At 54.0% G+C, this 15,677-nt stretch overlaps 1 protein-coding gene across 1 annotated transcript; it reads right to left on the bottom strand.

The window, feature by feature from the left end:
* Positions 1 to 1,782: 1,782 nt before the first annotated feature.
* SSTR5 (somatostatin receptor 5) lies at positions 1,783 to 12,549 on the bottom strand. The gene is made up of 2 exons (XM_086854800.1): positions 12,494 to 12,549; positions 1,783 to 6,500 (listed from the first exon to the last, which is right to left on the bottom strand). The coding sequence occupies exon 2, from the start codon at positions 6,422 to 6,424 to the stop codon at positions 5,312 to 5,314; it is 1,113 nt and encodes a 370-aa protein (XP_086710926.1). The 5' UTR covers positions 6,425 to 6,500; positions 12,494 to 12,549; the 3' UTR covers positions 1,783 to 5,311.
* Between the last annotated feature and the right edge of the window lie 3,128 nt (positions 12,550 to 15,677).

Genomic DNA, 15,677 nt, shown 5'->3' with positions numbered 1-15,677 from the left:
AATTGCGATTCCCTAAATCAGAACAGGTTGGGAATGGCAATTCCCAAAGCCAGAACAGGTTGGGAAAGGAGATTCCCAAAGCCAGGACAGGTTGGGAAAGGAGATTCCCAAAGCCAGGACAGGTCAGGAATGGTGATTCCCTCAACCAGGACAGGTTGGGAATGGCAGTTCCCAAAATCCAGGTGGCAGCACCTGGAAAGGCCAAATCCGTGTGTGCCCTCTGCCCTCAGCAACTTTTCCTTGTTTAATATTGGGAGATTCCCTGTTCTCTCCCAAGTTTTCCTGTAAAAATCCCTGGGATTCTGATGGGGGAGGACCTTCCTGTGGGAAAATCTCTGGATTTGTGTCCTTGCAGGGCTGGATTTGGCCCCAGCAGAGACGTGGGAAGAGGTTCATCCACTCAGGAATGGGCAAACAGGAAGGATGAGCTGGATCAGTGGGATGAGGAGGGATTTGCTTCCCTGTTCCCAAACCTGTGGATGTTTCCTCCCCGGCTGCATTTGTATTCCAGCCAAAAGCTGCTGCGGGGATTTGGGCACCCGACAATTCCTGCCAGACATTGGGAATGACAGCCTAATGCTATTTCCAGGGAAAATCACATTAAAATCAGCTCTCCGAGGAATCGCTTCCTCTCTGGATCCTTCTGGAAACAAATCCCTCTCTGCTGGCTCCAGGCTGGAACGCTGCAATCTCAGCCACCCCAAGGCCATTTCAGGAGTGAATTTCCATGTGCAGGAAACTGAGGATTTTCCCACTGGATTTGGGGTTTTGCTGATCCTAAACCCAGCACAGAGCCTGTGAATTCCCAGGGAATCATGTTGGAATCATCTCCCTTTTTCCGTGTAAGGAAGAATCCAAACCAATTCCTCCACCAGATCATTTTTCCCTGTTTTTCTGTGCTTTCATCCCTTTTAAGTCAGAATTTTTCTGGGACTGAGAAGACACAGGGATGGGCTCAGTGCTCTCAGAGATCTTTTGCCACCTCAGTGATCCCGTGATGCCAGGGATGCAGAACCCTCCATCCCCATTTCCTGGCCCAGCTCAGCTCCAGGTTTCTTTATCAGGTCCGAAATCCACGGATCTGCTTTTCCCCTCCCTGAAAACGTGCTGGAAAAATCCAAGCACCATTGAGTGCCATGAATTAATTCCATGGAAATGCCTCCAATTCCTGTCAGGAGCCAGGCACAGACACGTCGGGAAATAAAATAATTCCAAGTGTGGGATGCGGGGCCGTCAGCCCTGTCTGGCACCCGGCATATGGGGCTGGAAAATGTGGAAAAACGGGACAGGGGTGCAAACAGGATGCTCTCATTAATTCTGGGAATGCATAATTAATTAATTACCCTGCCCAGGGGAGCTGCTGTCACTGCAGCTCCCGGAGCCAGCGCTTCTGCTCTGGGGAAGCGGGAATTGTGCACAGGATTTGTGCTGCCTGGCTCTTGGAAAAAGGAATTGTGCACGGGATTTGTGCTGCCTGGCTCTTGGAAGAGGGAATTGTGTATGGAATTTCTGCTGCCTGGCTCTTGGAAGCAGGAATTGTGCACGGGATTTGTGCTGCCCGGCTCTGTTGTTCCTCCTGGATGTGGGAATTGTGCCCAGGATTGCTTCCCCATCCCTGGAAGTGGCCAGAGCTTGGAGCAGCCTGGGATAGTGGAAACTGTTCCTGCTCATAGCAGGGGTTGGAATGGGATGAGCTTTGAGTCCTTCCCAATCCAAACCATTCCAGGGTTCTTCATTTTGCTGGGAGAAGACGTGAGAGGATAAATTCATTGAGGCCTTGGAGAGGTTTTTATCCTTTATTTTTCCAACAGATTCTCCAGGGAAAACCATGGTGGGATTCACCTCTGGAGCAGAGGGAGGAAAAGCCCCAGATCTCCCTCTGGAATATCAAACAGGGATCCTCCGGAGCAGTGGGTGCTGCAGTCCTGGGTCTCCCATCCCAGAGGGTTGGGAGTTGGAGGATTCCAAACCCAAATCCCAGCCAGCAGAGGTGATCCATGGAAGGTGAAGGGAAAACCCTTCCCTGGTGATCCCCAGGTCACTGCACTTCCAGGGCTGGGCTGTGTTTGCATCCAGGGTCAAATCCCGATGGGAATTCCTCCGTTATCTCCCATTCCCACCGGCCAGGATTGCTCATTCCCAGCTTTTCCCGAGGGTGCTGCTTTTCCTGTTGGAGAAAGCCCTGCAGGTTCAGCCCAGGCCGAGGGAATGGGATACATCCAGGATTTGGAATGACTCCTGGCTGAGGTCAGGAACGGGATCCAGGGCTTAAAGGCTCAGGAGAAGGGAGCCAGCGGGGACAGCTTCACCTGCCGTGACTTTCCAGGGAATGATGGGCAGATAGGGAGGATTAAGTGTTACGGGATTGCAGCGGGAAAGGGAGAGGGAACACAGAAACCCCGGAGTGTCGCCCATCCCATGGCAACCGCGCCAGATTTCCATGGAGTTATCCAAACAACACCCAAACGGGCGGGAATGAACGATCCAGGAAAACCAGGAGCGGGGTGAGGTGAGCAGCTGAGGCATTCCAGGTGAGCGAGGGGATGGAGCTGGATAAACTATCCATGGAATAAATCCCAGGAATGAAATCAGCCTCTCCCGCCTTGGCTGCAGTTCCAAGGAGCAGGGAAAGGCTCGGGAAACAGGGATTTGCAGGTTTTAAGGATGCTGCTGTTGGATGGAGGCTGGGCCAGCACTTTGTGCCACGGGGAATGTTTGGATCCCAGGGATAATCCCATCCCTGGAACCTCAGGGAGCACAGAGCTGCCTTTAACTGGGAGTTAGGGAAGGTGCAAAAATTCCATACATGCCCTGCTCTTACTCCAATCCATTGATAAATCCCGGGATAAATTCCACACTTTGGGCACATTCCTGGGTTTTCTCTCCCTTGGAGAGCAGCCAGGAGAGATCCCAAATCCAGGGGATTCCATGGTGACCCTGCCATGAAGCCCATTAATCCCAATCCCTGGAATCTGCCCTTTGGAATTGCCATATCCTAACACCACTTGTCCAAACTCAATCCATGATTTCCCCCCCTCAATTAAACCCGGTTTCCATGGAATAAAAAGCGAATCCATGAAGGAAGCTGCTCCTGTATCCCAAAGGTTGCTTGGTGGATTTTTCCAGACATCCTTCCTTCACATCCTTTGGCATCCAGCAGCTGGAATTCCCTTTATTCCATGGATCTGAGTGAATATTCATAGCTGGAGCCTTAACCAGAATTTCCAGTTTATTTTTTTATTTATTATTTTATTTATTTTTTATTTTATCCAAATGATTTTTCCACCTCCTGAAGGTCAGGGAGGCAAATTTTCCATGATCTTCCCGTGGGTGGTTTTGTTGTTTCTTTTCAGCAGGGAAGAGCCAACATTTGGAATCCTTGGATGAATCAAAGGAAAAGCTGAATAAGCTGGAATTTGGAAGGATTGTCTGTCGAGGTATTAAAAATGTCACTCAATCCCTGGGGCTGAGGGATTGGGGTTGGAATGTGTGAAAAAAAAAAAGAAAAAGGGGATTTGGGGAGTGTCGATGCTGTCTGGAGCTTCCTGGGAAGGGCTGGCTGGGAGGACAGATTTTTCCCGGGAATTTGTCAGTCTTTGTGGAAGGATGACATGTTTTGATGGAATGCGTGCAGGGACGTTGGCAGCTCGGCTGGCTCCTCAAAATTCCACTGCCAAGCTGACAGGAAAAGCCCAGGAATGGCGTTTGGGATTCAGGGAAAAGCCAGAGGAGCTTCCAAAGGCACAGAGCGGGTCCAAGGAAAGGCTTTTTTGGGGGGATGGGGAAGGAATCCCATGGAGCAAAGGTTGTGTGGGACTGGGAGAGATGATCTGCAGGAGCTGATCCTGGAAAAAATTCCTTGGACCAGGGAAAAAAAGACCTCTTCCAAAGCAGAATTCCCATGGCACTGAATTCCGCGGGGAGCTGTTGGTTGGAAAGGGAATTTTCCTGGGAATTGAAACATTGGGAGCGGTCCTAAATTTCCTCCTTAAATACGATGGATTGCAGCATTATCAATGGGAATATTGGATGGGCTGGCTGAAATTTCTGTTCTCTGGGAATTGGGATCCCAGTCCTGACCTGGGAGAGTGGGAAAAGAGATGGGATTGTTCTGGGGCATGTGGAAAACAAGGCTCAGGTTTATCCCCCTCTTTTTTTAGGTTCTGTTCCCTCCGGATAAAACTTCCTTTGGTTAATTCCAAGGATTTGATCAAATTCCATGGAAGGAGGGGAGAAACGCTCTTCGCTCTGACCAAGCCAGGGTTCAGCTCCTTCCCAGAAATCTGAATTTATTAAAATCCCTTTTCTTCCCAAGGCAGATTTTCCTGTCCCAGCCTTGAGCTTTCCAGGCATTTCCCACTCCGGAGCTCCTAAGAGGGATAATTTCAGGTGGAAAACAGAGGGAATCACAGCCCAGCTCACACCGAACCAACCAGAGAAGTTAATTTTATTAATTAATCATCTAAACCTGGCTGGGCTGGGAGCTGGAATGTGGAGTAGGGCAGGTGGGCACTGCCTGCTACTGGGAGAAACCTGTGAGTAAATTACTCATGGGCCCTGCCCCAGGCTCTGGGTACATCCTGTGCTTGTGTCTTGGTGTATCCTGGGAATTCCTGGGTTTGGGAACACAAGCGTCACATCCAACAGAATGAATGGAATGACAGAATCATTAAAATTGGAAAAACCTCCAGGATCGAGGTGCAAACACCGCCCTGGCCACTGCACCAGTCAGGAGGAGATTGAGCTGGGTTTAATTTCTGGAATTGCAGTTTGAAATCCAGCCTGACACTCAGAACCAAGGAATGGACCCCAAATCTCCTCAGGAGCCCATGGCCATCGGCAGTGACATTGCAACAGCAAGGTTCCAGCACATCAGAGCCCATTTCCAGAGCAGTGCTGGCACCTTTTTTGCATGAAACTCTGAATAAATCTCATTTTCCTTTCAGAAATCCCCTTGAAGAATTCCCAAAGATCCCAGCTGAGATGTTTGCTGCTTGGAGCTGATCCCAGCAGTGCAAAGCAGCCTTAAACCCAGCTTAACGAGGGAATTAGAGCTGGCTTAGCATTGGTTTGCATCACTAGAGGGGTACAAAGCCTGGAAATCGTTCCCTGGAGGACCCAAAGCGGTCCCAAATGTCGGATCCAACAGGACGCCACGAGAGCTTGGCACTTCCAACTGGGGAAAGCAGGGAAGAGCCCTCTGTGTGCATTTCTTGGAGCTTCTGGGGCTCCACATCGTCCTTTCACATTGACTGAGCTCTCCTTGAAGTCCCCGAGTCCTCCGGGGCACCCTGCAGTGCAGGCCGTGCCCTCAGACCTTGCTGGTCTGCATGTGCCCGTTGGCATCCGCGTTCCTCTGGGTCAGCATGGACTCCTGCAGGCGGCTGCTGTTCTCCTGCCTGTGCTCCACGGGCTCTCCATCCTCCGCTCCCTCACCTTTCCGGAGGCAGAGAACCTTCTGGAAGCTCTGCTTGAAGTTGTCGGAGAGGAAGCCGTAGAGGATGGGGTTGGCACAGCTGTTGGCGTAGGACAGCACCACCATGAAGAAGTAGAGCCCCTCCAGGATGGGGTCAGCGGGCAGGATGAGGATCAGGTTGACGATGTTCATGGTGTAGAAGGGCAGCCAGCAGAACACGAAGACCACCACGATGATCACCACCATCCTGGTGACCTTCCGCTCCGACCGGCGGCGCCGCGTGGAGCCCACGCGGATCCCCGAGGACTTGACCTTGACCACGATCAGCAGGTAGCACAGGCAGATGACCAGCAGAGGCCCGAAGAAGCCCAGCACCGAGGTGTAGATGATGAACGCCGCCGACCAGACGTTGACCGGCTCCGGCCAGTTCATGTTGCACGTCTGGAAGTCCTCCTGCACATCCGAGAAGATGATGACAGGCAGCACCACCAGGAAGGAGAAGGTCCAGACCGTGGCACTGATGAGCTTGGCCACCCTGGGGCGTCTCCACTTGGTGGATTTGATGGGGTGCACCACGGCCAGGTACCGGTCCATGCTCATCACCGTCAGGCAGAAGATGCTGGTGAACTGATTGATGCCGTCCACGGTCATCACCAGCCGGCAGAGGAAGGAGCCGAAGGGCCAGTAGGAGATGGCGTTTTGGGTGGCCAGGAAGGGCAGGCCCAGCATGAAGAGCACATCGGCCACAGCCAGGTTGAGGATGTAGATGTTGGTGACCGTTTTCATCTTGGCGTGGCGCAGCACCACGTAGATGACCAGGGCGTTGCCGCTCAGCCCCACGGCGCACACCAGCAGGTAACAGATGGGAATGAGCACCTTGTGGATGTACTGGAACGGGGGCGGCTCCGGGAGCGTCCCGTTCTCCGTCGCGTTGGGCGGCAGCGAGGAGTTCACCTCGCCGGGAGAGGTTTCCGTGCTAAAAGTGCTGGAGAAGTACAAAGGATCCATGATTTTTTGGGGTTTTTTTCTTTCTCCGTGGTTTTTTCCCTCTTAGGAGAGGTTAAACTTCACGGGCATCTTGTTCCTAGAAGGAAAATTCAAAATTAAAAATTAAAAAAATTCAAAAATTCAAGGAAAAGAGAGGCAGGAAGAGTGAAGTCAAAGCGGACTTTTACAGCCTCTTCCATTTTCTCTTCTGCTCAGGATTTGGGGTTGAATTATTCAGCCGGGGATGGGATCCGTTCCCAATCCAAAGGAATTGCACAATGGGAGAACCCCAGCGCTCATCCCAGCAGATCCCAGGTTCCGTTTCATTTCCACAGGATCCAGGGCTGGGCGTAACTGGGATGGATTTTTCCCTGTGAGGGTGGAGAGGCTCTGGAAGAGAATTCCCAGAGCAGCCCCATCCCTGGAAGTGTCCAAGGCTGGGTTGGACGAGGCCTGGAGCAACCTGGGATAGTGGAAGGTGTTGGGGTTGGAACTGGGATCAGGGGAGGAAATAAAACTTTCCACAACAATGGAAAAACCCTTGGAAAAAAAATCCCTGAGCTCGGAGACAGAAAGGATCACGTCTCAGATCTTCCCCACCAGGTCAGGGTTTGCACACAGAGAAGGAATAAACTCCTTTTTTCCATCTCTCAAGATGATTTTTTTGTGTTCCTGCAGCCTCTGCTCTCACCCTGAACTGGTTTTTATCCCCAAAATCCCTTTTTCCTGCAGGAAATCCAAGCTGCAGTGGGCAGCTCCAGGACAGCTGAGCAGATCTGAAGCTGGAATAAATTTCACCAGCCATTCTGAAAAAGGTGGACAATTTCCAACACCCCTTTCCTGTGGTGTGCTTGATTCCCAGGAATATTTTTCCATATTTTTTTGTCAGAGTGGAGTTCAGAGTAGGCGTTTATCAGGTGGGGAAACTTGGAAACGTCACCTACAAAAAAAAAAAGGGATTTAAAGCACCAAATCCCACAGCAAATCCTGGTGAAACTGGAAGAAATGCCCATCAATTTTTGCTCCCATCACCTGACGATCAGATTCCCATAATAATCCGGGGGCTTTGGAATCACAAACACCCAGCCCACAGCACTGGAAAAACTCCTTGTCTCCGGGAGCCATCCACCTCCATCGGTGGCTGGGCTTTCTCCTGGGGTGAGAAAACCTGGGGGAGAGGAGGAGTTCCCGGGAGGAATCACAAATGTGCCGAGCTGCTTTGGGAATGTGCAGATGGGGAGTAGGTGTCTCACGTGGCTGGGTGGAGATGCACCGGGGGAAATCGGGAATGCAGGGAGAGCTGAGGGAGCTGCCGGAGCTCCAGGGGATGAGGATGTGGCAGGAGGAGCTGGATGCGCTGTGGGGATATTTGGGATTCAGGTGTTGGGAGCGTTCCCTGCAATTCCCAACATCCCACTGCAGGCAGAGCTCAGCCAAGCTCCTTAAAAATTAAACAGGAGTGGGTCAGAGCTTGGATAAAATAACAAAGGAAAGCTGCAGTGCTTGGATAAAAAAACAAAGGAAAAGTCCATCTCTGGCTAAAAAATTGGGAATTTAAATCCTGATCTTCCACTCAGTTTGAAATCCTGAGCTGTAGAAAATCTCAGGTGGGAATTCTGGGAGAAGCCAAAGCTGGGACCCCTCATTCTCATCTGGGAGAGGTTTGGAAATTCCCATTTTCCTGCTGTGACCCCGCTGGGATCACTGAAAGGAAGAACAGGAAGGAAAAACAGGCGGGACAGGGTTTATAAACTCCTCTCCGTGGAGCTGCATCCTTGGGATGGCGCTGGGATTGGGAATGTTCCTCCCAGACAAGCTCAGCACATCCAGGCTGGGCTCAAAAAGCCCAGTTTTCCATCTGAGCCTGGAAAAAATTGGAGCACATGGAAAGAAGCAGTGCTGGAACCCAGCAGGGAAGGTCAGGAGGGGCAGTCATGTGTGGCTCGTCCTCTAAAAATCTGGGAAAGGACACATTTTCCAAAGTCCCTTTTCCCACAGCGCGCATCCTTGGATTCGGGGACTGGAGGAATTACACAACAACTTCAATCCCGCTCCTTCCACCACCTTTTTCCTTGGATACTTCCAATTTCTTCTCCCCCTGGAGAAATCCTCCAGCTCCAAATCCCTGTTTTTTTTGCAGAGGGCCCCAGGCTCTCCCAGCCATCCATTGGAATTCCAGAGGTTTTTCCTGAAGGGCTTGGGTTGGTTTTCCACGGAGAGGAGCTTCCAGGTTCCCTCACCAGCAGGTTTTTCCTGGAGTCAGGGACACTTTGTGGGAATATTCACCCTTCCCTCGGGATCCCTGTTCCGTGGGATGAGCTGTACAATATTCCCTGTCACACCGAGCGGATTGGGAAGGGAATCCCAGAACCCTGGAATGGTTTGGGTCAGAAGGGACCTTCAAGCTCATCCCTGAGCACTTCCCATTATCCCAGATTGCTCCAAGCCCTCCCAGCCTGGATGTGGACAATTCCAGAGATGTCCCAGTGCATTTCCTGAGGGGAAATCCATTTCCTAAGGCTCTGATGCAAAACCTTCCAACTCCTCCCTGCTGATTTCAGCACCGGGAAGGAATTTACTCCATCTGGACATTCCCCATCCCCAGCATTTGATGTCCCAAATCCCCCCCAGATCTGCAAACCGAGCCCAGATCCCCATTCCACTTTTTCTCCCCTCGGCCTTTGCCTTGCAGCCACCAAAATTCCGGGATTTTTCCTGGAAAACCCAGGCCAGCTGTAAATCCACGCTTTCCCTGGCACAGGGAATTTTTCCCCCCATCCAGGTGACAATTTGTCCCTCACCAGCACGATTTGGCCTCAGCTCCTTTTGTCACCACGGCCCTGAACCTGCACCAAGCGTGATTAAAGACGATGATTAAAGGTAATTAAGACGCGCTGATTGATCCCTCATAGCCTTGTTTGGAGTTCTTAATTAATGTATTAATAACAAACACACCTCCAGGGGCTCTCCCCTCATCCAGCTTTTGTTTCCCCTTTGATTTCCACCCTGGGATTGTCCGTAAATTCTGGGTTTTCTGCTTAAAACTGAGCTGGAAGAGCTGGAATAATCACTGATAGAATTCCAATTTTTAACAGAGCAGCATCCAGGAAAAAAAAATCAGCATCCACAGCAGCTGAATATATCTCTGTCCCTGCCTCCCCAAAAAATTCAGGGAATAAATAGCGGAGGTGTTATGGTGTTAGAACTCCACATTTGTGAAAACTCCTAAATAAACCTGGGTGAAAATATCCAGGGATTAACAGAACAGCGACTGAAAAAAAACGTCCCAACCTAAGGGAAAACAAACGGGACAAATCGAATTAAAATTTTTTAATTTAAAATTAAAAATGCCCAGACAGATCAAGGCTGAAATTTTCCCCGGCTCTGGTCGCAGCAGGAAATCAAAAAACAACTCCACGGAGGACATTGCATGAGAGTGAGGCAGGGATCAGGCAGGAATTGCTGCAGGAAACCTGATTTTCCAAGGCTGGATTGGATCCCGCTGCCTGTTTGCCTCTGGAATCATCGCTCTCTCATGCAGCATCCGCAATAATTGCTGGGAATGGAATTACGGCACCAGGATGGCAAATTGCTGCTTCCAGGGGCAGGATAATTAGGGATAACACACCCAAAGGGAGTCCAGGCTTTTCAAATGGTCTTGGGAGGAAAAACACCAGAAGAACTCTCCAGGAATTGTCTCCCGGCAGCAGGACTCCCATCCCGTGGAGTTGGCTGTAATAAATTCCTGAGATTTTAATATTTTTTCCCTTTTGGAGCTGAGTGTCCGTCACCTGCTGCTTCCCAGAGAGCCCGTGGGGCCTCATTCCTTGGATTTGGGTGGATGGAGCAGGCAGGAGAGGGAGAGACCCGGCAGAGCAGCTCTGGGATAACTCAAAAATCCCGGGAAAGGCGGGTGGGAGCAGCAGGGAAATGCAGCATCACCCTGAGAGCGATCCAAACGTTCTGTACCCATCCAGCAGCTCCTGCACAGCAGGGACAGCTCGGTTTTCCCACTCCCAGCCCTGTCCCAGCAGCCAGAGTTAGAGGAAAGCCAAGGAATGAGTTCAGATTCCCTGGAAAAGGAACTTTCTCCTTGTACAAATCTGCCTTTGACGCCTTTCAGGGGGTGTTTGCTGCCCATAAAAACCCGAGGGATGGATTTTCCTCTGCTGAAAACAAAACTTCCTCGCGTGAAATCGCTGCTCTGCTTCCACTCTCTGAGCCGGGACTAAACACCGATCACCCGAACTCCACCCTCAACAACTTCCTCACACTTTTAAACCTAAAATAAAAATCTTTGGAAATCGCATCGGCACCACCTCGTTACCCCCCAGCCCATCCCAGGGTTTCCCAGAGCACCTGGGAAGTTGCTCCTGTTTTTAGGAGCAAACTACTCATAAAACAGCCCAGAAAACCAAATATCCGCTGAATCCTTCTGGGGTTTTTTCCTCCCCAAACAGGTTTAAACCGAGCTCAGGGGTTGCTCACTCGGGCTGAGCTGCTCCTGCCACTCCAGCGCTCGTGGAAAGCAAACGCAGATGGGTTTGGTCCCAGGGTTAAACTGGGTTTGGTCCCAGGGTTAAACTGGGTTTGGTCCCAGGGTTAAACTGGGTTTGGTCCCAGGGTTAAGCTGGGTTTGGTCCCAGGGTTAAGCTGGGTTTGGTCCCCGGGTTAAGCTAGGTTTGCTCCTGGGTTTAAACTGGGTTTGGTCCTAGATTTAAACAGGATTTGCTCCGGGATTTAAGGTGGGTTTATTCCCAGATTTAAGATGTGTTTGCTCCCTGATTTAGGATGGGTTTATTCCCGGGTTTAAGGTGGCTTTATTCCTGGATCTAGGTGTGTTTATTCCCTTATTTAAGATGAGTTTATTCCCTGATTTAAGGTGGGTTTTCTCCTGGATTTAGGATGGGTTTATTCCCGATTTCAGGTGGGTTTATTCCCGATTTAAACTGGGTTTAAGCCACTCCAGGCTCCATTTCTGTTCTCCCCTCGGGCTGGGCTGCAGCTCCCAGATCCGGCTCCAGCCCCAGCACATCCCCAAGCCCGGGGGTTTCTTCTTTCCCCCAAAGGTTTCTTTTCCTCCTTTCCTCTCTGCAATCCAGGGACACCCGGTGATTCCAGGGATATTCCAGACCGGTGGAGGAGCGCTAATTCCAGGCTGCTCCCAGGCTGGGGGACAGCGGGAGCACCCCCGGGCCCCCGCGGTGGAGGGAGCTCAGGAACGGCAGCTCCACAAAAGGAGCCTCGGGGGGAAAATTCCAGGATTTGGGGTCTCTGGCTTGGATCCATCCCTCTCCAGCGGTGCAGATTCACTGTCCCCAGGAGCTGGGGTTCCCTCAAGCACCCCCAGACCGGTCCCGGCACCCTGGGAGAGGCTGTGGGGTTCCACCCGGCCGTCTCCTCCTCCCCAGAGATACAAAAAGTCTCTGTCTGAGCCCAAAGCCCCCGAGCCCGGTTGTTCTCTCCCTGCTCCTGCACGCCGAGCTCTGGGCGCTGGGGACAGGCTGTGCCCGGGGCTGCTCCACGGTGTCACCTTGACCTTGACATCTCTGCTCGCTGAGCACCCCCCGAAGCAAATCCCACCCCCTGCCGGGTTTTATCCCGGAGTTCCGATCGCTGCCTGAGCCCCACGCAGGGCTCTTCACATCCCCGGGGCTCCGGCTGTGCCCGCAGGTGCCTCCCGCGTCCCCTTCGAGCTCCAGAGCCCCCCTCGGGCTGCTCCTGCTGCAAACGCGGCATCGTCCCCACGGCCGGGGGACCCTCCCGGGCACCCCAGTCAGGATTGGTCACCCCATTCTCCAAAGGGACCCTCCCGGGAACCCCCAGCCAGGAGGGGTCACCCCACTGTCCGGAGGGACCCCCCCGCCATCCCCCCCCGCCAGGATGGGGTCACTCCCCCCTCCAGCACCGATCCCCCCCGTCAGAAGCGCAAATTTGGTGTCTCCACAAGCGGGACCGACGACTCCGGTGCCTCCGTCAGGGCAGCGAGCCCCCCAGACGGGGTGCCTGCCCCATCCCCATCCTCCCCGCAGCGATCGCCGCCGCTTCCCGCACCCCGGCTCTCCGCTCCCGGCTCCCGGCCATGGTTACCTGCAGCTCCAGGGCTGCTCTCCCGCTGGAGCCTCCCCGCTCCCGCAGCCGCGCCGGGAGCGCTCCCCGCGCTGGCCGCTCCCCCGGGAGGAGCGACGGGGCTCGGAGGGGCCGGGGGTGCCGCAGCCCTGGGGCCGCCCCCTGCTCGCCAGCCTGGGCTGGAGCCGGGAGCCGCCGCTGCGGGGAGCGGGAGCGCTGAGCAGGGATGCTCTGCCCGCCGGAGCCCCCGCGCGGCTGCGTCCCCCTCCCCGTGCCTGTGTCCCCCTCCCCGTGCCTGTGTCCCCCTCCCCGTGCCTGTGTCCCCATCCCCGTGCCTGTGTCCCCATCCCCGTGCCTGTGTCCCCCTCCCCGTGCCTGTGTCCCCATCCCCGTGCCTGTGTCCCCCTCCCCGTGCCTGTGTCCCCATCCCCGTGCCTGTGTCCCCCTCCCCGTGCCTGTGTCCCCCTCCCCGTGCCTGTGTCCCTCTCCGTCTGTGCCACCTCCCCATGTCTGTCCTCTTTTCCATGCTTCTGCCCCACTCCTCACCTCCGTTCCTCCATCCCTGTCCCCATCCCTGTCCCCCCTCCCCATCCATCCCCCATCGCTGTTCCCCATGCCAGTTCCCCCATCCCCTTCTCCCCTTCCCATCCCTGTTCCCATCCCAGTCCCATCCCAGTCCCATCCCAGTCCTATCCCAGTCCTATCCCAGTCCTATCCCAGTTCCATCCCAGTCCCATCCCTGTCCCCATCCCTATCCCTGTCTCCCCTCCCCATCCATCCCCCATCGCTGTTCCCCATGCCAGTTCCCCCATCCCTATCCCCATCCCGGTCCCATCCCGGCTGTCCTTACCCGGCTGTGCCGCAGCCCGGGCCTCGAGCCCCGCTCCCGGCAGGGGCCGGAGTGGGGGAAGAGCCGCATTTCCCCCCTGCTCCAGCTCCTGTCCAGCCCCAAAAATCCTTCCAAAGCCTCCCGCGGCCGGGAGCGAGCCCCTCCCCGAGCCCGGGGTTCGTTTGGGGACAGCGGGGAGGCTCCGACACCTCCGGGGTTTTGATTTCACGGCCCTGGCCCTGAGCAGAAGGGGAGCCCGAGCGCCTGGGATCCCATGTGGGGAGGTTTTCCTCCAGCTGGCTCCGCGTCAGGCCCTAAAATCGCTCCCTGGTGGGAAGATGGGGGCTGAAAATCCGGGCTGCGAGGGGAACCCGGTGCTGGATTTGCTCCCTCCTAAACTCCCTGGGATGCTGCTGGGCAGGACCGGTCTGAAGAATTTGGGGATTTTGAGCACTTTGCGATGCAACAAGTGCGATAAAAGTGAGGCAGAGCCCTCCCCTCTCCTCCCTGCACCCTCCCCGCGCTGTCACACGTTCGAACATCACTCCCAGGGGGTTTTCTCCCCAATTTCTGGGCAGGTTGGGAGGCTGAGAGCAGCCCCTCCTCATCAGCATGCACGGAGCATCGCGCTCATAATAATGGATCAGATCTTAATCCTCTGTTGAGGCTTTTCAATTAGAGCCGGGCGCTTGAGTCAGACGTGTGAACGCGGCGAGAGAAAAGCGAGGCAGAGCCGCTGCTGGCATGTCAGGCTGGAATTCAATCTGCTGATGTATTTATGGGCTGCTGAACGCGAGCGAGACTCCAGCCCGCTCTCGCCATGACAATGGGGAGAGTCATCCGATAAAAATAGAGTTGGGGATGATAAACAGCCGAGCAGAGGAGCTCCGCATCACCTGCTCGGCGAACACGCCCAGAAAATGCCCACAAATCTCTCTCTCTCATCCCGCCGGGAATGGCAGCTTGGAGCCGAATTGGGTTCATTTGAGAGATTCTTTTATATTTTTTTTAATTTTATTTTATGGGAATTTATGAACGTTCTGTGCTAGGAAGGGGAAAGTTGCTGGATAAACACGGTGGGGCTTAAGTTGCCCTGAGGAAAGCAGCGCTTTTCCTGTAAATAAACACTCTGGAAAAAAGGGAGTTTTACCGGGATCTGTGCAGGATTTTCAAAAGCTCTTCAAGGCTGGTTAAATTCTTTACCCACTCGAGCCAACAGCGCCGTGTCGGGGCTGAGAGGAGGGAGCACCAAACCTGGGAGAGCATTCCCTGAAATCCCGATTTTAGTGCCGGATTCCCTTGGGCAGCTCCAGAAACCTCGGGATAAACACGGGAGGGAAAAGAGCTGGCAGCCGTGGGTGGCACAGGGGACAGCACCCACGGGGATGGGACAGTTCCTTTTATTTGGAATTTTTCTGAGCCTGTCCTTTTGCCGGATGGAATGTTTTGCGATCCGTGCGCTCGTGGCGGTTTTTGTGTTTCCGGAGAGGAAGGAGAGCTGGGATGGAGGAAAAAGCCTCAAAATGAGGGATTTGGGTTGGATCTGCTCTTTGTGCCTGTCCTGGTGGCCGAGGAGGACAATGGGAAGAGCGTTCCCGGCAGGACAAGGAGCGATCCTGCCCCTCTGGGCTCTGTGTCCAGCTCTGGATCCCAGCCCAGCACGGATGGGAGCTCCGGAGCTGGGCCAGGGAGGGATGTGAGGATGAGGAAGGGCCTGGAGCATCTCCGTGCCCAGGAGAGGCCGAGAGAGCTGGGGTTGCTCAGCCTGGAGGGGAGCCCCAGCTGAGAGGGGCCCCCAGCCCCGGGTGTCCCTGGCTGTCCCTGGGGGTCCCCAGATGTCTCCAGGTGTTGCCAAGTGTCTCCAGGTGTTGCCAAGTGTCCCCAGGTGTCCCCCAAGTGTCCCTGGCTGTCTCCAGGTGTTGCCAAGTGTCCCCCAAGTGTCCCTGGCTGTCCCTGCAGGGTCCAGGCTCTGCTCCAGAGGAAGGGGCAGGGACTGATCCCAGGAATTCCCCCTGAACATCCCCCGGCAGTGCCCAGCCCTCAATCCCAGCCTTTTCCTGGATTTCCCACCATGTTTTCGTCTAAGAACTCTGACTTTTAACTTGACCAGCCCGAGAAAAAGGAGATGAACGGGATAAGAGCTCTGGATATTGCTGGGAAAATCCTGGATCAGAGTGGAAATCATCACTCGGAGTTTCCAAAGCCAGCTGAGATTTGGGCCCTGGTGAGCCCTGAGTTATTCCTGTTGCCATAGAAATAAATGGATGTGTTTGCTGCTGCTCCCTGCTCGGAGCTCCGGAGATATCCACAGATATCCATCACCACCTCCAGCCACGGCGTTTGCTTCCCACTTTTTCCTTCTCCCAGGAATTCCAC

This window comes from Cyanistes caeruleus, chromosome 17 (assembly GCF_971803275.1).
Source record: "Cyanistes caeruleus chromosome 17, bCyaCae1.hap1.1, whole genome shotgun sequence".
In the NCBI taxonomy this organism is placed as follows: domain Eukaryota; kingdom Metazoa; phylum Chordata; class Aves; order Passeriformes; family Paridae; genus Cyanistes; species Cyanistes caeruleus.
Note: the sequence above shows the minus strand (reverse complement) of the source record. Positions and strands in the feature narration are given on the sequence as shown.

What these genes read in the sequence shown, in the direction of transcription:
- SSTR5 (XM_086854800.1), bottom strand. Translation starts at nt 6,424, where the DNA reads ATGGATCCTTTGTACTTCTCCAGCACTTTTAGCACGGAAACCTCTCCC.